General features: G+C 45.2%; 1 protein-coding gene across 4 annotated transcripts in view; it reads left to right on the top strand.

The window, feature by feature from the left end:
- The window catches only part of ARHGEF6 (Rac/Cdc42 guanine nucleotide exchange factor 6), a gene marked incomplete at its 5' end in the record, with an annotated part of 119,064 nt that overhangs the window by 9,311 nt on the left and 88,557 nt on the right, over window positions 1–21,196 (top strand). Inside the window, one exon of one of the 4 annotated variants that reach the window (XM_082865280.1) lies at window positions 2,269–2,357. The exons of 2 other annotated variants lie outside the window; for them this stretch is intronic. Coding sequence is in view for 1 of the 2 variants with exons in the window: in XM_082865279.1 (XP_082721405.1) it covers window positions 2,760–2,858 (99 nt within the window). Of the gene's footprint in view, window positions 1–2,268; window positions 2,358–2,691; window positions 2,859–21,196 lie in introns of those variants that run through there. One more of the 4 variants, XM_082865279.1, reaches the window with a different exon arrangement.

Raw genomic sequence — 21,196 nt, 5'->3', positions numbered from 1 at the left:
TCTTTCTTATTTATTTATTTACAGAATGGAGGGGGCAGGGAGGACACTCAGGCCTCAAGAGAAAATCTTCCAGAACATATGGAAGAATCCTCATGTCTAGGTAGTGTGTCGCTAATGTGACCAGGAAGCCCCTTGACAACACTGTCCTAGCAATGCTAGTTTTGTCTTTGTTCTGCGTTTGAACTTGGCGGGAATCAGGGACAGATACAGTTCTTGCGATCATTTGAGAGTGGCCAGGGTGCTACCTCTCTGATTGCATGGTCCTGGCTACAGCCCCAGGAAGGACTGGTGTGTCTCAGCTCTAGTCCTCTGGTTTTCCTTTCAGCCAGCCTTTCTCCCTGCCTCATCCCTAACAGGTACTTCTGCTTTGTCACCTGCCACCCTTATGACCCGCATATTGCCAGGGATACCCTACCCTCTCCTATTCTGCTCCTGGGCCAACCCTACTTTGTAAAAAAGATGTTTTGCTCATGAAGGATATCATTGAATGTACATGAGGCTCAGTTAGTGCTTCTGTCTCTCTTTCTCCCTCCTTCTCTCTGTCTCTCTCATCAGCTGGTATCAGTATGGCTTTTTCTTTGCCCCCTCCTGTCTCCGTCTCACTGCCTCCGTCTCACTGCCTCCTGTCTGCCTTGTCACTGGAACAGCAGGGGCGCCCTCCCCAAAGTGGGGCCTGTGGGATGGACGATCTGCCGTTTCCCAGGGGCTGCTCTCCTCATGAGTCAAGGCGAAATCTCCGGTAAGAGAGCTCCGGCTCTAGGAGAGCAAAGCCTTCCTGGAGCCAAGTGCCTGGAGTGAGGCAGAAGGCCAGGCAACAAAGCAGTAGCTGCAGTGGGTAGCAGCAGACCTTCCTTCAGACCCTGAACCTGCCACCTTCTTTCGGAGAAGTCACAGTCCCCTTCCCTCGGCCTCGGTTGACTCATCTGTAAAATGAAGAGACTGGAGTAGTGATTGGTAATGTCTCACTGTTGGACACTGTTTTTAACTGGCCCGTTTCCATCAGTTTCCGCTGGGGAAAGCCTTGTATATTTAGCCGCTCAGTTTGAGCTAGTGGGAAGACTAAAGAGGATTTTGTAAGTTGTTGGTCTTTTTTTTTTTTCTTTCTGTTGAGCCAATCTGACACTCCTACTGGAATTGCCGTGAGTTACATCAAATGACACCCATGACTCTGGCCATCCTAATCTACCGACTGCATTGTATTTCTGTAAAAACTGGACTTCAAGTAAGGTCGGAAATATTTCCCATCTATCACGAACCTTTTCATTCTCCATCAAAGAGACGATCTGATGTGGGGCCTGTTATCCGAGAGTCCGGGAAGGGCAGCCAGGACAGCTGGGGGAAAGGAGGGATGTGGAGGGCCGCTGGAGAGCGCTTCCTTGCTGGGGTGTCTCAGCGGCTCACCAAAGAGCTTGGGGCGTCCGAACTGCGTCGGGGGCTGGAGGAGGAAGCGGGCCACCAGGCAGGGCTGCTCTGTGAGGCCGGGATTCCCACCCGAGGCTCTGGCAGAGGCCCGCTACAGGCCAGGCGGCGGCAGCCCGGGGCTCGGGGCCGAACTGGGCGGCAGCAGCATGCGCAGTGTGGCCGCCGCTGCTCCGCGGTTTCTGCTGCTGCCACAGCTACCCGGGCGGCGGCGGCGGCAGCGGCGGCGGCGGCGGCGGCTCTACCCTGCGCCGCTGTCACTTCCAGTTCCTACTTCGGCGATCCAGGTCCGGGTCACTGCTTCCACGCCGCTGGCCCGGTCCCTCCAGGCCGCTTTCCCTCCCGAGCTCTGGGCGCCGGGCTGGAGGGGGCCAGCGAGGTACTGAGAGCAGGGTCCGGAGCGGCCGCGAAGGCGGCTTCCCAGGGCAGCCGCTGCCCGTCCGCCGCTGCCCCTCGCGCCCTCGACCGGCTCGCCGCCAGCGCACCCAGCGGGGCGCGTCTCCCGCACCCAGCTTTCCGCCCTCCCAGCGGCCCCGCCGCTCTGGAAACAAGAACTTGAGGGCAAGAATCTGGCTTCCCTTTATATTAAAAAAAAGGGTGGCATTAAAAAAAATCCCCGGACTGGAGAGGTTGCGGGCGCTGCACGGAGTTTGGAGACGGGCGCCCCCTCCTCGCCCGCGTCCAGGAGCAAAGTTGCAGCCGCCCCTCCCCGCCCTGGAGAGCCGAGCCCAGCTCTCCAGTTTCGCCCTGGTGGCGGCCGCGCTCGGGGCAGGGTCCCAGCTCCGGCCGGGTGGAACTGTTCCCGCAGCCTTGGCACGGGCTCGGCCGCCCGCTCGCCGGCCCCGTGACTCGGGAGGGCGAGCGGCTTCCCGGAGGCGGCGGCGGCGCGGCTGGACCGAGCGAGCAACCGGAGGAGCAGCGGGCAGCGGCCGAGCCAGGTGACCTGCCCCGGGGCGAGGGCGTCAGGGGAAGGGAAGCGCGCGAGGGCCTGGGGTGGGGGCGAAGGACCCCGGTTGGAGAGGAGCCGCCTTTCCTCCCCGGGCCGTGGCCGCGGGGTCCGTCCTCCGCCAGGGCCTCGCGGGGCTCTGAGCTCCGGGGTGCGGGGAGCGGGGGCGGGGGCCGCGGGCGGAGAGCTGGGAAGCGCCAAACTTAGGGGCGAGTTGTCCGCCTCTGGCCGCGAGCTTTGCATCAGACCGGATTCCTTCTTTCCCCCGGAACCAGGGCGGTAGTCAACAGTACTATTTTTTTGATACTAACTTGACCTCCCCCCACCCCTCAACCCCCGGCATCTGTACATTTGGGGGTATTTTCGGTGTTGAGTACACAGGTCTGTCGCAGGAATGGTCTGTGGATGGGGAAAGTCCTGTATCTCCAAGGTGTTCAACGTGCCTGTGGTTAATTTCGAGTTTTCATTTTCCAGTCATTTAGGAACCCAACAGGTATGTGAGCGATTTCGTTTCTTAGCTCTAGAGTGGAGAGCCCTTAAGTTTATCTCTGTCTCTTCGAGAATCTTATATATTTACATTTGGTTTGATATTGTTTTTGAATCTAGGGGTGACTCACATGATTTTTTTTTCTTTTCTTAATGCGTAGTGGGAGTAAAAATAGAGTCCTAATGGAATATATTTTTCTATGCAACTATGTATGTTTTTGTCAAGAAAAGCTTCACATAAACCAAAAACCATTACAGAATAGGAGACAACTTTTAAGGCAAGATTCTAAGGTCCAAACTGCTTTTCTAACTTATATTTGCCTGGGAACCCCACAATTTGTCCTTGAACTTCCTGTCTTAATTTTTGACATTGACCATGGTAAGAGGAGCTCGGATGACATCATTTGCTCGAGCCACAGTTCTGGTGTTCCGTGACTGAGAGCGCCTGTCTCCAAAACGTAAGGCCTGGGCTTGCCCTTGTACTTCAGCTGAGGCATTTCCAAGGATTTCTCTTAAGCAAAGTATTATGCTACATGCCAGGCAGTGCTGCAGTCTCTTCTTACATAAGCGAGCTTCAGGCTGGTGGAGTCTCTGCGTACACTTGGAGCAGTTAATATCAGAGAGTTCTCAGTCTTGGGGAGGGAGGGTGGTGGTTGGTGATTGGAGTTTGGAAAAAAGTAAATTTCCAGTCTTGCCTTTCTTTGCTGCTTCAGTTTTTGGAAAGCTTTCTACTTATCTTATCTGAAACTCACTGTGCCCTTGTAAAGGCTGTAGGAGAGATGGCATTACTTTCATTGGCCAGAGAAACAGAAAAGTTTAGTGAAGCAAAGTCATACAGCTGACGGGTGGTATCATCAAAACTCTCACCTGAATCTCCTGCTCTCAGCCCAGGATTCTGTTTTGTTTGTTTGTTTTTACGAAAACATGACATTTTATACAAAAGTGTTTCATTTGGCACATTTCATGGATGGAATGTCTTCCAAGCTATTAATTTTTTCTATTCTTTTTGCCAACTCACATGGCTAGTGCTGTTCTTAGGAGTGAGGACAGGGACAAAGCTTTCCAAAGGAGAGTCTGTGGTTTGTATTTACCTACAGTCTGCCGCCCCTCCGTTCACCTTCCGGGGTAGCAGGTGCTGAACAGAGTGAGCGACCAGGGCCCAGAAATGTCCGACATTCATTTGACATCACTAGCCCAAGTATAATATTACTTCAGTCTTTACAAAGAAACTCATTCAGGAGGAGAAATTGGAGAGCGTGAGTTTTGTTCGTTAACAGCAATCTGCTCATCACTGGAACTTAGACACGAAGGAGGAAAAGGAGTTGAGTACCTACCATTTCTCAAGCACCTACTATGTTCTAGGTACTGTGCTAGGTGCTTTAAGTATATTATTTTATTTAATCCTCACAACACTCCAGGGAGGGAGGGGATATTGTTCCCATTATACTGAGGTTTGGGCATGATCCAGACAAATGCCACACACTGCCAGTGCAAAATGGAGCCAGAATGTAATTGTTGACGTACCTTACTTAAGAACTTGTTCCCTTTGCTACATGCCAGGCTATCCCCCCAGAGGAGCTATCGATACATATAGGCACGCCTAACCTTGGTTTGCACACATGGCTGCACATTAGAGCCACCTGGGGTGTTTTTTAAAAATACAAATGTTGGGATCTCCCCACACTGAGCTTTTGGGTTAATTGGTCTGCAGTGAGACCCAGGCCTTGGTATTTCTTGTTCTTTTTTTTAATGTTTAAACGAATTTTCTATTGCCATATAGCATGAATTCAGGAAACTGCACAAATCCTAAGTAGAGTTTGATGAATCCTTACAAACTGAACACATCTGTACAGTCAGCACACCGATTAAGAAACACACCATCATCAGCATTCAAAAACCACCTGCCTTGTGCCCCTTCCCAGTCACTACCCCTCACCAGTGGGCACCACTGCCCTGACTTCTAAGACAATAGATTCCTTTTTTTCTGTCTTGTACTTTATATGGGTGGAATCATATAGTATGTATCTGTTTGTAGAAGATTTCTCTCACTCAGGGTAGTATTTGTACGAGTTCCCCATGTCATTCTTTCTTTTTTATTGCTAGTAGTATTCCACCATGTGGATGTCCCCTATTTTGTTTATCCATTCACCTGTTGATGGACATCTGGGTTGTTTCCAGTTTGGAGTTGCTATGAACAATGCTACTATGAATATCCCTGTGCATGTCTTCTGGTGCACATTTCTGCTGGGTTTATGCATAGGAATGGAACTGCTGGGCCATAGGGTGTGTATATGTTTGGCTTGAGTAAGTGCTGCCCCAAAGTTTTCTGAAGTTATTATTTGGTTATGAAAGCTCCCCAGGTGATTCTAATGCACAGCCAGAGTCGACAACTATTTCCCTGGTTTATCTAGAGTTCAGCCATCTAGCAACCTCTAGTGTCTGCCCCCAAGCTGAGAACTGCCTCAGCATCGGATTGTCTAGGAAATCTCTGCTGGATTGGGCAGTTAGCATCCATTTTCCCATAATCCCTTGTGCCCAGCTACCTTTTCGCTACCTGCCCACTCTCACCATGGTAATCTGTGGACACATTTCCGTCTCTACTAGCCTTGGAGCTTCTCAAAGGCAGGAACCAGAGCTTGATCATATAACGCCAGCAATCAGTACAGAACGTGGCACATAGCAGGTGCTCAGTTAATGTTTATTAAATGAATGATTGCTAGAATGACTGAATGGTCGGGGAAGCTCCGGGCTGCAAAAGAGATGCCCCATCTTTGTCCTTAGACTTGTGCACTTTTATTCCTAGGAGACTGCCTCAGACCCTCACTCAGAGCCTAATTACTTTTATTTATTGAAGCCTGTTGGAATTATGGGTAATCTGGTTGCTCATCCCCAAACTGGTTAGAAATAGCAAATTAGATTAAATGAGATAAGGTATGTGGAAGCACTTTGTAAACTGGAAAACAGCATTTAAATAGAAAGTTGTGATAAAGGGAGAAGAGAAGTTGCTCTAGATTAGACTTGCTGGCGATGGCAGAAAGAGTCTATATCTATGTGTAACATGGAAGCAATGAAATCAGCAGGAGACAAAAACTATAAAAAGCAGACTGCCAAACATAACCATCAGGGCCTTTTTGGTGTGGGATCAGGCAACCCAACACATGCTGTGTGGTCTAGTGGCCAGAATTTGTAACTTTCTCTGCCTTGGTCTGGGTCTGATTCCCGGTCAGGGAACCTTTGTTCTTGAGAAGTAGTATGGTAGTACAGTGGCTAAGAGCTCGAGTCTTGGACTTGAACTAACCTGAGGTAGTCACTTATTAGGTATATGTAATATATATATATAAAATATATATATTTTAAACTTTTGGCCGTGCCATGCGGCTTGCGGGACCTTAGCTCCCTGACCAGGGATAGAACCAGGGCCCTTGGCAGTGAAAGCACGGAGTCCTAACCACTGGACCGCCAGGGAATTCCCACACTGAGAATTTAGACGGGGATGAAACTTAAACCCGGAACAAAATATCCACCCATTTTGTTTCTCAGGTCTGTGCTTTATTTGGCAAAGATCGCTTGTTTTTGGAAAAACGTTTCTGGAAAATAAAGTCAAAGGTTAAAATCCCTACATATTTTCTAATTCTTAACATCCCTCTTCTGAAGACAAAATAAAGTTGACAGTTTCTGGGAATTTTAGATGAAGAGTGGTGGCGGGCTTGACCTCTCTTGTCATGGCGAACAGCAGAAATGTTCATCCTGTCAACATTATTAACCTCTTTCACTCACTAATTGAAGTGTTTTTTTTTTCTTTTTCCAGACTTGAAATTCTCAGTGCCTCACTTCATAGAAAATAATTTGAATTTAGATTAGAGGGTGTTGAAATGTATTTAAAATTATTTGTAGGTCATATTTACTGTGTTTACATATTTTATTTGGAAGACTGCATAAAGGCAGTTTAAATTTCAGTGATGTTATAGCCCAGTGATATCCATGGGACACAGACTGGAACCTGTGACTCTAATTTCTGACAATATATGTGTAATCTTAAGAGTTTCATGAACTGGCTGTAAGAGATCCTATTAAGTCTCCAGCTTAATGTCTTGCTGTAGTTCTCAGTGCTTAGTGTGGCCAATTTTTAAGTGCTGAGAAGAATTTGTATATGGTTGCCTTTATGACAACTCAGGATTAGAAATATGTTTGGGGATCCAGTTCTAAAGAGGAAGTGGAGAAGACAAAGCAACAGAATTCTTCCGAGACTATGAATTATTCAGTTGTTAACCACAGTAACTTCTTTAGCTACCATTTTGTGTGCTAATAATAGAAACGGTTTGGACGGATTCCTCTTGGACTTGAAAAATCAGGAAAGCCTTTCACTCTTTTCTAGTCTATGCATGAACTAGGAGAATGTGTAAAAAGGATATTTTCAGTTTCTCTTGTTTACCTGGATGAAATAGTTGGTGTGTCTTTTAAAACAAATGCATTTGTTTTGTAATTACAATAGCTTGAAATTTAAAAATCCACCCCAGAGCAAGATGCTTCCTGATTTAGTTGAATTAAACAATTCAACAAATGGTTTTTTGTTTTTGGTTATGACTGACAAAAACTTTCCCCCTTGCTCCCAGGAAATAAGTAATAAACCTGTTGATTTGGGCATAGTCGAGGGGAGAAAATAAAAATCAATCACCTCGGGCTTCCCTGGTGGCGCAGTGGTTGAGAGTCCGCCTGCCAATGCAGGGGATGTGGGTTCGTGCCCCGGTCCTGGAAGATCCCACATGCCGCGGAGCGGCTGGGCCCGTGAGCCATGGCCGCTGAGCCTGCGCATCCGGAGGCTGTGCTCTGCAACGGGAGAGGCCACAACAGTGAGAGGCCTGCGTACCGCAAAAAAAAAAAAAAAAAAAAAAAAAAAAAATCAGTTGCCTCTGTACAAAAACAAAACAAAAAGAAACAACCCCCCCCCCCCACGGTATGTAATACTTAAAAGGGAAAAATATAGTTTCTGAATTGGATTGAATGTATGCTGATAATACCAAAAGGAAGGCATTTTATTGCAAAATTTGATCAATTGAATCTTCCTGATGGGAGGTGTCAAAGTTATCTTGTTTTAAATCTAATTCAACTCTAATTTGTTTTTTTATATTAAATTTATTTATTAATTTATTTATTTTTGGCTGCGTTGGTTCTTCGTTGCTGTGCGCGGGCTTTCTCTAGTTGCGGCGAGCGGGGGCTACTCTTCATTGCGGTGCGCGGGCTTCTCATTGCGGTGGCTTCTCTCACTGCAGAGCACGGGCTCTAGGCACACGGGCTTCAGTATTGCAGCACGTGGGCTCAGCAGTTGTGGCTCACAGGCTCCAGATCGCAGGCTCAGTAGTCGTGGTACACGCACGGGCTTAGTTGGTCTGCGGCATGTGGGATCTTCCCGGACTAGGGATCGAACCTGTGTCCCCTGCATTGGCAGGCAGATTCTTAGCCATTGCACCACCAGGGAAACCCCTTTAATTTGGTTTTAATGTTGATTCTAATCCAGGCTGTTTCTGGGGGCAACAGAGCACAATACAGCCCTTTATTCAAACCACACAATCTTGGCCACTCTCCCCTACTCCAGCCCCATTCTAATTTGGTCATACGTTATCACTGAGGCGACCCCCCAGGATCAATCTGAGAGGTGAAGACATTGCCAGCACAACATAAGGTATGCAGAGCCATTGGTGATGACCTTGGGGTTAGTACCAAAAGGAAGTACAAGGTCTGGCCTTTGAATTGCAAATGAAGAAGAGTGAGCGCACTTGCCTATTGCTTAGGGCCTTTGCTTACCTACGTTTTTAGAGGAAGTGTATGTCCACTCAGTCCAGAAGCTGCTCCACATCTGCATTGCCACTTCCTTTGTTGTCATCTGGAAGATGGACTTACAACACCAGACATCTGTCTAATTAGCTCCCCGCTTTGTCATACCCTGGCAAACTGGACCCTTCCACACAGAGGGGTGTGTGGGTTCAGAGATGTGGATCACCCCAGATGACATAATAGCCACGTGTCATTTTTATTGACTTCTTGGCAGAAGATTTACCTTCCTAACTTAGTTCTGCTTAGAGAAAGAGAGTAAAATCCCAGCTTTATACTTTCTTGGGGACTTGAATATTATTACAGAGATCAGACATGTCAATTGAGGGATTGAATAGGGCAATAGGGAAGAGAAGGAATTAAATTAAGGTGGGAGGAAATGCAGCAGTTTGCAAAGCAGTGAGTGTAAGTGTTATAAGGACTTGTCTCACCCTAGACAATAACATACAGGTTTCCTTATGCTTTGGAAACACATGGATATTACTTTAAGAGGCATCTTGAAGGGGTCAAGCTCTTAACAGCTTTTATGAAGAGAGAGTCACGGACATATACACACTAACAAACGTAGTAAGGTAGATAACTAGAGGGAAGCAGCCGCATGGCACAGGGATATTGGCTCGGTGCTTTGTGACAGCCTGGAGGGGTGGGATAGGGAGGGTGGGAGGGAGGGAGACGCAAGAGGGAAGAGATATGGGAACATATGTATATGTATAACTGATTCACTTTGTTATAAAGCAGAAACTAACACACCATTGTAAAGCAATTATACCCCAATAAAGATGTTAAAAAAAAAAAAAAGAGCCCGGCCTGTGAAGCAGGTCTCAACACTGAGGAACATTCTGTCTTGTAATTTGTCTGTTCTTCATGGCTAGGTTTCCAGCAAACTGGGGCTACTTACCAATAATTTCTGAGAAATGTATGCAAACCAAGAGAATGCGGTATTTTACTAACAAAAGAAATTTAGCCACTTCTTTGGAGAAATGTGTGTTGTGATAGTGTAAATCAGCATTTTTACTGTAAAATGACCAGTTTGCATTATTTGATGATATGCTGGTATTTGGGGATGGATTGGGGAAAATCCTGATTGGGGATTAAAAAAATCATCTTCAAGCAAAGAGAACAGAATGAAAAACAACGTTTGACAGTTGGTATACTTGTGGGTGATTTTATTTGCTAGATTTTATATAGCATCCTTTTTATTTCTTACCTTAAAACAAATTTATGTATTAGTGCCTGGCATATGCCAGGTGTTCAGTAAATATTTGTTGAATGGGTAATGAATTTTTAAAAATTTATTTTAGATAGATTGCATATCTAACAGTCTATAGTACATTATCAACAGCTGACTTTATTCATAGAAATGACTCTTTAGTGGATGAAAATAAGGCTAAAAAGAAAGCTGGGTCCTTCCTAATACAGTATTACTCACTTTCTTTATGTCAAGCTGGAGCACCTGTTTCATGTTTTTAAAAGTTAAAAAAAAATGAAAGGTATGAGAGATTAGGTGCCACAATGTCATTTGGAAGACCTTCTCTGCCTTTCCAGTGCTCAGGTCACTTCTTATTCCTCATGTTACCCAAACTCTCTCGATTTCACTGGGCTGTCCACGTGTGAGATTTGCACATCCAGGACTCCGTAACTTTGATTCTTCCAAATGATCCCAGGTAGTAACTTCACTTCCTTTGGGTGAGGTAAATGCTTTGCCAGCTTTCTTTGCTTCTCTCAATCATATTCTTCAAAAAGAAGCATCTATCTTCCCAAGTGATGGAAAATATATGAGGCCTGATTTATCAAGTTCTACCAGGAAAAAATTACCTTCTCCTGTCTTTCCTTCTGGGGAAGGTATGACCAAAGGACAGGTGTTTCTGGTGGAAGAAATAGCTGCTTAAGTTTTTGGTTGAAAGGAAAGAGGAATAGTCAGCAAGTGCTTGTGCACTGTCTACATGGTGAGTACTGAGAATTGTGGAAAAAGGCAGCATGTGTATGGGAAATAGTGGAGTTTCGCAGCATGTAGAAGTGGATGGCTAGGTAGCCAAGCTTCTAGAATCTAGAGCATGATACAGAGTTGCGAGAAAGAGAAGCCCTTTGTGTACTGAGGTGTAGTGTTGGGGGAAGACCCCATGGAAGAGAGTGATGGAGGATGGGCTCCTAAGGACTGCTAGGATTCAGACGGTTGAGGGAACTTTTTCATAAGGAGAAGTGTGCATAGCAGAGAGAGGCACAGTGAAGGAAGCAAAGGATTCTGGGGCATACAAAGAGGTGATGATGAGAAACGATGGGCTTGCTAGTTGTGGGACCAGCTTGAGAAGGACTTTGAATGCTGGCTCGAAGAGCGTGGACTTGACCTTGTAGGCAGTTATAGGCTGGGTTACCTTAGGCTGAGAGACGTGGATTTTAACTGAAAGCACCTTTCCTGATGGCTTGGCTATCTGAGCTCCCGAGCACCCACCTTCCTGTGTTTGGATGGTTTCCTAGGCACAGATCCTGTTTGGGGTCAGGTGGAGGAAAATTAATTAGTTAATTAATTAATTAGTTAATTAATTGGTTGATTGATGTCTGTTAGGCATTGATGGACATCTCTGAAAAGGGCAGACTTGAAAAAGTGACTCACATAGAGACGTAAGCAAAGTGCGCCAAAAGTCTTTGCCGAATGAATGGTTGAAGGTGATCTTGAAAGAAAGAAAGTGGGAGAAACTTTGGTACAACATCCTTCCCACCCGGATTAGCTGGTGGAAGAGGGACTTCAGGTGTGTGATTTGTAGTCTTGCCAATTGCCTATCACCTCTTCTTACTTCTCGTGGGTTACTTTGCCGTGTTTTGCCACATCCCATGTGCCCTGCTGGGACTCAGAGCCTCTTTTAGAGCAAGGGATGAACAGGTGAATGTGGCTCTTAGTGGCTGTCATTTAAGCTATTTTACAATAAACAGTTAAAAAAAAAAAGATAGCCCAGCCCAGCCAAACAGTAACATCTCCCAGTTCTTTCCAGTGTCCCTTCTCTATAGTGCTCACATCATGGTGCTTTGGGAGGAGATTTAAAGGAACCTGTACTACCTGGGACACACCAGTAATCGCATCGGCAGACGAGTTAATGAAATCCACCACCATGGGGTTTGAAGCATCTTTGGTCATGTCATGGTCACAGGGCTTCAGTTTGCAGATGAGCACAGGTGTATATTATTTTAGATAACAGATGTTTCCTGAAAAGTCACATGGAAATGGATTTTTTTCTTCCTTAATGATATTTCTTTTTGCCTTTACTGTAATTTCGGCAATGCCTTTTCCTCAATTATAATTAATCACCAATTGGCGAGAGCTTCTAAACTTTCATTAACTCATCAAACATTTATCGAGCACCTACTATGTGACAGGCACTCTTCTAGACGTTGAGGATCCAGCCGTGAAAAAGGTTGGAAAGAACTGGCTTCGTGGGGCTTACATTCTAGGTGCAATTTATATTTAAGTTTCTCTGACAGTCCATTCCGTCAAGCCACCAATGAATGACTATTTATCGAGTGTCTCATGTGTTGAATGCTGGACCAGGGCTGGGGGACCCTTTGCACTGCAAACAGTTGGCTTTCCAATGGGAAAGCCAGGGCTAATCTTAACCCTCACAGAATAAATACAGAATATTACAGCGGTAGGTGACTGAGAGTGCACGTGTGCAGCATCTACCCAGACTGCAAGGCTGTAGCTGTTCAGAAGAAAGAGAGGTGAGGGTGAGTCAGTGGAGGACTTTAAGGAAGGCAGCGGATGAGACCGCTGGAGGAGGGGCTCCTGTGCTCATTGCCCTCCTGCCTCCCTCAGCTTTGGGTAGGGCTCATTTAACACCAGTCTCTCCTGTGCATGGAAGTTGTCCTGAAGCAGCTGCTTCTGCTAGGTTCTCGGGCTCCAACCCTAAATCGCAGGAGGCTCCTAGGAAAACAGGGGCTGCAGGAACCCTATCTTCACAGGAGAGTCTCCTCCTTAACCGCCTGGACGGTTAAACAGTCAGGAACTGTCGGCTGTTACACTTTCTGAGCTTATTTTCATGGTCTTCACACGTGTCGCTGGATTCATCACGGGGAGTTCCAAAATAAATAGTACTCGGAGTGTCTAGGGTATTTTTTTTCTTTTTAATTCCTCCTTTTTAAATTCCTCCTTTACGTGAAAGGACAAGGAAGAAATATAAGGATGAGGACGTTGATCTGGGACCCCATGTTCAGGCATTCTTCAGTATAAAAATGGATTATTTTCCAAATATTTGTTTTTAAGTTATTGTTAGGAACACAGAACACATTTTCCCATAGAAACAAGGTGCTACGTGGTGATTCTGTTTTCTGGCTGGCCCACAGCGGCTAGTTTAATAACTAATGTGGCTGAACTGTGGATGTCATAGAGACTAAGTGGCGCAGGTGACACTATGTCCCTGGGAAAATGTGTTCCTCATTCCAATTTTCACAACTAAGAAGTAAGTCCCCTTCTCCGACGTGTTGGTAGCTTGAGGCTTGGGAAGGACACCCCCAGCTCTGGCGCACAGATGCTCCAGCAGCTGGGGCATCACCCATCCGCCCGCATCCCTCAAAACTGGCAGCCAGTGTGGCTCTAGTGACAGAGACACAGGAGGAGGGGCAGGGGGAGGGCCACAGCGGCCAGCGGGCTGAGAGGCAGCTGGTTCAAAGCCTCTGGCTTCCCACCCTTGGCTTGGCAAACGCTATTGACAGGAGAGATTTCATCTTTCCCTTTCCTTCGTGCCTACTCTCTTTTCGGTGAGATTATCCAAAGCCAGCTGTTCTTTCTCTTTTTAATCCTGGGACCATCCCCACCAAGATGCCTGTATCATTCCTCATTCATTCGCCACTTTCCTCAACACTTGCTACTCAACTGAGGATAAATCTCTGTTGTGGAGAAAACGGTTTTTGCCCTAGATGAGTGCTAACAAGGAAGAATGGCGATCATAAGGTGGGATATGTTGATGTCAGTGATGCTGAGGAAGCCATCCCGGAGTGGATTTGGGGACTTCTCGATGAGGTGTGAGCAGTGACAATTACGCTCAGGGCTTTGCTCCTATTACAGGAGCTCTGGGGAGCTTGACTTCCTAGCTGTGGATGAGATGAGGTCCAAGTCATCTAGAAGCCCGTATTAGTTATCTAAAGTGACTCTATATAAATCCACAGAGACAAAAGGACATAGATGGTCAAAGCTGTCCACAATTGCAGTTCGAGTCCCACGAGGCAGTGGTGGCAAGTTAAAGCCCGAATTTATATATAGGCCATTTAAAAAATGACATTTTGAGAGACATACCATGTTCTTGGATTGGAAGAATCAACATTGTGAAAATGACTCTACTACCCAAAGCAATCTACAGATTCAATGCAATCCCTATCAAACTACCACTGGCATTTTTCACAGAACTAGAAAAAAAAATTTCACAATTTGTATGGAAACACAAAAGACCCCGAATAGCCAAAGCAATCTTGAGAACGAAAAACGGAGCTGGAGGAATCAGGCTCCCTGACTTCAGACTATACTACAAAGCTACAGTAATCAAGACAGTATGGTACTGGCACAAAAACAGAAAGATAGATCAATGGAACAAGATAGAAAGCCCTGAGATAAACCCACGCACATATGGTCACTTTATCTTTGATAAAGGAGGCAGGAATGTACAGTGGAGAAAGGACAGGCTCTTCAATAAGTGGTGCTGGACAAACTGGACAGGTACATGTAAAAGTATGAGATTTGATCACTCCCTAACACCATACACAAAAATAAGCTCAAAATGGATTAAAGACCTAAATGTAAGGCCAAAAACTATCAAACTCTTAGAGGAAAACATAGGCAGAACACTCTATGACATAAATCACAGCAAGATCCTTTTTGACCCACCTCCTAGAGAAATGGAAATAAAAACAAAAATAAACAAATGGGACCTAATGAAACTTCAAAGCTTTTGCCCAGCAAAGGAAACCATAAACAAGACCAAAAGTCAACCCTCAGAATGGGAGAAAATATTTGCAATGAAGCAACTGACAAAGGATTAATCTCCAAAATTTACAAGCAGCTCATGCAGCTCAATAACAAAAAACCAAACAACCCAATCCCCAAATGGGCAGAAGACCTAAATAGACATTTCTCCAAAGAAGATACACAGATTGCCAACAAACACATGAAAGAATGCTCAACATTCTTTAGAATCATTAGAGAAATGCAAATCAAAACTACAATGAGATATCATCTCACACCAGTCAGAATGGCCATCATCAAAAAATCTAGAAATAATAAATGCTGGAGAGGGTGGAGAAAAGGGAACCCTCTTGCACTGCTGGTGGGAATGTGAATTGGTTCAGCCACTATGGAGAATAGTATGGAGGTTCCTTAAAAAACTACAAATAGAACTACCATATGACCCAGCAATCCCACTACTGGGCATATACCCTGAGAAAACCATAATTCAAAAAGAGTCATGTACCAAAATGTTCATTGCAGCTCTATTTACAATAGCCTGGAGATGGAAGCAACCTAAGTGTCCAGCATCGGATGAATGGATAAAGAAGATGTGGCACATATATACAATGGAATATTACTCAGCCATAAAAAGAAACGAAATTGAGCTATTTGTAATGAGGTGGATGGACCTAGAGTCTGTCCTGCAGAGTGAAGTAAGTCAGAAAGAGAAAGACACATACCGTATGCTAACACATATATATGGAATTTAAGAAAAAAAATGTCATGTAGAACCTAGGGGTAGGATGGGAATAGACAAAGACCTACTAGAGAATGGACTTGAGGATATGGGGAGGGGGAAGGGTAAGGTGTGACAAAGTGAGAGAGTGGCATGGACATATATACACTACCAAACGTAAAATAGCTAGCTAGTGGGAAGCAGCCGCATAGCACAGGGAGATCAGCTCGGTGCTTTGTGACCACCTAGAGGAGTGGGATAAGGAGGGTGGGAGGGAGGGAGAGGCAAGAGGGAAGAGATATGGGAACATATGTATATGTATAACTGATTCACTTCGTTATAAAGCAGAAATTAACACACCATTGTAAAGCAATTATAGTCCAATAAAGATGTAAAAAAAATGACATTTTGAAAAAATCAACTCTAAACAGGTAATAATTATGTTAGGCCGTGATACCCCAGACTCCCTTTGCTTTGATTCTGTTTTATCTAGCAAATTTCTAATTGTAATTTGGCGTACTATGTAGATTCCTCTATTGGGAGAGAGTGATCTGGCCCATAAAATGGGAGTATCCAATCCTCTTCATGGTTCTTTTTTTTTTTAATTAGTAAATTGGCATTTTGGCTTATGCATTGGCCTTTTGTGAATGTGGTTAATATAAGTCCATTTTCAAGAGCCTTGAGAACTGAAGGCCAGATTCTGGACCCTGGAGACCCAGCCGAGATGCTGCCTTTGGGAGCCCCTATTCAGATGATGGACCAGCAGGCCTTTTCCTGTGCTCCTTTGGTCAAAGACATCTCTCACTGTCCTGATGTGAAACAGAGCCACAAAGAAAGTAGTGTTGCTTTCCTTAGGTCCTCACGACTGCTCGGCAGTGACAAATCTGGGATGGAGTCAAGGTCTCCTGACCCTCACATCAGGGCTCTTTTCAGTATACTGATGTTACTGCAACTACATGCATAAGTCACATCTTGTTCCCTAAACTGCTGAAATGGAGAGAAAGGAAGGAAATAAGAGAGAAGTAGAGAGCAGGGTTTACTCCATATCAAATTGAAACAGTTATTATTTAAAACCAGGCAGGGTACACATGCCATCCACTGTATTCTAGTAAGTGGAATACCAGTGACGAATTGAGTCCAGCTTCTGAGCTGAGAGCATTATTTGTTGCTGACTTGGTGGCTGCTTTTAGTAGGAGCTGAGTGGAAGCATCCCAGGTCATGTCCACAGAGCCAGGAGCACTGCCACCCGGTGAAATATGACTAAGCAGCTCAGATTTGCTTTCTCTGTCGCACAACGTAATGACATTTCCTCCCAAGTTCAGGGGTTAACAGAGGCAGTGTGCTCAGCTGTGAGGATAAGAGAATGTGATTCAAGACGGGCTAAGTTAATTTAAGATCTTATTCAGTAAGAACAAGGAAGGGATGGAATGTTCCTGAAATATTTGGAATTTTTTAAAAAAAATGGGCCTGAAACATAAGCTATGTCCATGTGGTCCCACTGAATCACTTGCTTTGCAGTTGATTAGACTTTAATAGTTGAGTGATGGAGCCTATTGTGATCACTTCAAACCCTATATTAACTTTAAATGAAGTTCACTGAATGGTACTGAAGCCACATGACATTAGAGGCATCACAGGCGTCACCCATCACTAGGTATCTGAACTAGCATACGGTATGGCTTCTTCTCTTAACAAGGATGTGGCTGGGGCCGTGACTGGTTACCTCAGGTGCTGAGAGCATGATGCCGAGGAATGGTTTCACTTGGTCCTATAACCATGGGCTGGATGCCGCCCTCCCTCTGCACCCCCCCCCCCCCCAGCTAACACCTCACTTATGTGGACGATGGAACCAGATGAACAAATAGAAGTAACTCAGAGCAGCCCTAACCCCCTTCTGGCAAACATGACCAGGTGCCTGCTGGGTCAGGGCTGCCCCTTGAAATGAGAAGGACAGCACATGAGTTAGGCAAAGCCCCTGGGGAGACGGTCTTCTCATATAGGCCATTTTCTCTTTGTCACAATTAGTTGAATTAAGTCATCTTAGAGGTTGTAACAAACTTACTGCGTATGGTACAGATGCTGCAAGGGATTTCATAGCGACAGCAGCAAGGGATTTCTTTTTGTGTACAAACTCACAGATTTCTTTCTCATCTTTTTCATGTCTTATGAAAACATAAAATGTGCATACAGGGCTAAGATGCCTCTTGGAGCACTTTCTTGTGTATTTTTATTGGTTCCATCACTTTCTTGCTTTGTGACTTAACTGCTTACTCTGAGTCACTGTTTACTTATCTATAAAATGGGGGAAATAATTGTACACACATTACAGGCTTGCTCGGAGAATCAAGGGCAATGAAGACTCCAAGCATGGTGTCAGCATATAGCGCATAGCAAGGGCTTGGTAAGTCAAGAAATCGTAGCTGTAGGACTACCAAGTGGCTGGGGGGAGTGTCTTCTCCTGTGCTTCCTTGCTTTTCTCAGTTTAGGGAAAATGTCATAAAATAGCATACATGTTGAAACTGAAAACTCCTCCAGAAAGGATCTATTTGTAAAGCCATATAAATATTAACTTCTGTGCAGTTTATACTGGCAGATCCCCAATGGTTCAGAATTAACACCTGGTGTTTAGTGGATGGAAAATAGGTTTTGCTGTCATTGTGGATCTCCAAAATGGAAAAATGTGGGGATACGTTTAAAAATGAAATGCCTTGTCTGATTTCAGCTGCCGATGTAGGATTAGACCTTAGGCTGGCTCTATGTAAATACTTAAAAAAAAATCTTGAATGAACTTTAATCCTTGTCTCTCCTATTGCTTACCCAGCCTAAAGTAAATGTTTTTTTGTCGTTGTTATACTTGAACCTTGCCTCATCCCATTGCAGGCGTGGGACCTTGAAACCATCGAGCTGTAGTCTAAGAAGCAATCCTTTCTTACCTGTCTGCCTCACAGTAGTGGTAAATGGAGGGAGGGAATCCTGCCGTTCATCTGACCTTCACAGATCCAACGGGAACCGAGCAGCTAATTTCTGCACCAAAATAGGAATCAAGAAAGTTCAGCTAATCTGGGACTCAGTTTCATACCAGAGACACTAAACAGGCGAGTGAGGCTTGCACAGAGTATAGGGAGATGAGTGTCATCGGGACTTTGTATTGTGAAATCGCATAACGGCGTCAAAGTACAAATTTGCATCACCTTTAAACCATCCCACTGCTTTGCAGATAGAAAAGGGGAATTGGTTCTCCATTTTGCACATATAAATGGCTGGGATTAGGCCTACGCAAGTGGCTTGTATTGGAATCTACTTCTCTTTGCTCTGCCCGCACCCTCTCCATGCTGGGGGAATCTCCCTTGCTTTTTCCCAGTTGGGTGCCAGTGCCCTTAGTTTTTCTCCACATCATCATCTCTAAACTTGGTCTCACACCTCTCGTTTCCACTAAGATGTAAAAGACTGATAACAGCTGAAAGTATTGCACTCCCTCCAAATAATATTTCTATTTTAGTAGGTGACCAATCTCAAGTGCATGGAAGAAAGGTCTGGGGTGGAATGTTCGGTACTGTTCCATGTGAGGCTCGTGAGGGTGCAGTGCCGTAGAGGGCATTCATGGTTCTATCTAACCTTCCATCTGCTTGGAAATCATAACCCTCAGGCATTGCCTTCTCTGCTGGTCCCGAGAGGCCTCTTCCAACTTCTTCCTATGGAGTTCCGAGTGCTTCAGTACAGCATCTGTGGGTAAATTCTAGTGTATTGAGGTTTTCTATAAAGGGAACTGTGTATAGTGCAGGCAACTTCCCTCAAGCAGACACAGTGCCTCTTGTTGATGCACGTTTCATTTTCTGATCAGTTTATTTGTTCTCAAATTCAGCCAAGTACCAATACAACTGAACACCAGGGAAGTCCAACGTTTGCATTTTAGATTGTAGCATTCAGGAACATATTTGGATCATAGTGTCATTTAACTCTTTAGTAATATCGACATTCCCCCTTTGCTAGAAGTGTATTAGTGTTTCATTTTTAGATGTGATTGGGCTCTTCAGTCATTTTAAGTTTGAATGCAAAACATTCATTGATTAAATGAATAAAGAGTGTGGGGACTTCCCTGGTGGCGCAGTGGTTAAGAATCCGCCTGCCAATGCAGGGGACACGGGTTCGAGCCCTGGTCCGGGAAGATCCCACATGCTGCGGAACAACTAAGCCCGTGCGCCACAACTACTGAGCCTGCACTCTAGAGCCTGCGAGCCACAACTACTGAAGCCTATGTGCCACAACTACTGAAGCCCGTGTGCCACAACTACTGAAGCCCGTGCGTGCCTAGAGCCTGTGCACCGCAACCAAGAGCAGCCCCCGCTCGCCGCAAATAGAGAAAGCCCTCGTGCGGCAACAAAGACCCAACACAGCCAAAAATTAAAAAAAATAAAAAAAAAAAGAGTTCTAAGTCTCAGAAGGGGCACACATTTGCATATATTGTTTATACTGATGCCCCCCCAAATTTGAAAAAAAATAGATACTCTATATTTTCTTTCTTTTTTTTTTGTGGTACGCGGACCTCTCACTGTTGTGGCCTCTCCCGTTGCGGAGCACAGGCTCCGGACGCGCAGGCTCAGCGGCCATGGCTCACGGGCCCAGCCGCTCCGCGGCATGTGGGATCCTCCCGGACCGGGGCACGAACCCGTGTCCCCTGCATCGGCAGGCGGACTCTCAACCACTGCACCACCAGGGAAGCCCCGATACTCTATATTTTCATTCGAGAGACCGATTTTAGGTCTTCTAGAATATGTACACAAAAAAGATAAAATTGGGTCTTGACGTGGCTCCCAGAAAACATGAGGATTAGATATGGAACAAATGTCTCTACCTGACGGGAAGACAGATCCTTCAAAATCCTAGGCTCATTACCAACCATGTCCAACGTGCAAAGGTACATTTTATTCCCATCACCACGTTGGGGAAAAAAAAGGGAGCAAACTTCTAGACATCCTGGAATGAAATGTTTTTTGAAGGTGTGTTTCCATCCAGAAGGTGGGCGTCGGGCTACCTATAGATATATATAGATTGGCATCATTGGCTGGCAGATTAATAGGTTGTGCCTGTGCTTGAGCATACTTCTTGATTCAAATACACGTTTATGAGACTAGAAGACACCTCCATACATTTTAAAACAATGAATGCATTTTAATTTTTATATTTTTAAAAATTTTAATTTTTTTTTACTGAAATAGAGTTGATTTACAGTGTTTCAGGTGTACAGCAAAGTGATTCAGTTATATATCTATTCTTTTTCAGATTCTTTTCCATTACAGGTTATTACAAGATATTGAATACATTTTATTTTTTTTTAATTTATTTATTTTTATTTTATTTATTTTATTTTTGGCTGCATTGGGGCTTCATTGCTGCACGTGGGCTTTTCTCTGGTTTGGTGAGCAGGGGCTACTCTCATTGCGGTGCGCAGGCTTCTCATTGCAGTGGCTTCTCTTGTTGGGAGCACGGGCTCTAGGTGTGCGGGCTTCAGTAGTTGTGGCATGTGGGCTCAGTCGTTGTGGCTCGCGGGCTCTAGAGTGCAGGCTCAGTAGTTGTGGCGCATGGGCTTAGTCGTTCCGTGGCATGTGGGATCTTCCCGGACCAGGGCTCGAACCCGTGTCCCCTGCATTTACAGGCGGATTCTTAACCACTGCGCCACCAGGGAAGCCCTGAATACATTTTTAAATTAACAATTGTCTTTCAAATAACAACTGCTTGGTATCTTCCCTAGGGACAGTGGGATATCAGAATGGTGGTTGCGACAGGCCAAGTGAAATATTGTATTTCTTTAATGTTTTGCTGCTGGCAGTTGAGCAATACCAGGAAGGTCAGAGGT

Source organism: Leucopleurus acutus (assembly GCF_964270905.1).
Source record: "Leucopleurus acutus genome assembly, chromosome: X".
Lineage (NCBI taxonomy): Eukaryota > Metazoa > Chordata > Mammalia > Artiodactyla > Delphinidae > Leucopleurus > Leucopleurus acutus.
This window is presented reverse-complemented; position numbering and strand designations above follow the sequence as displayed.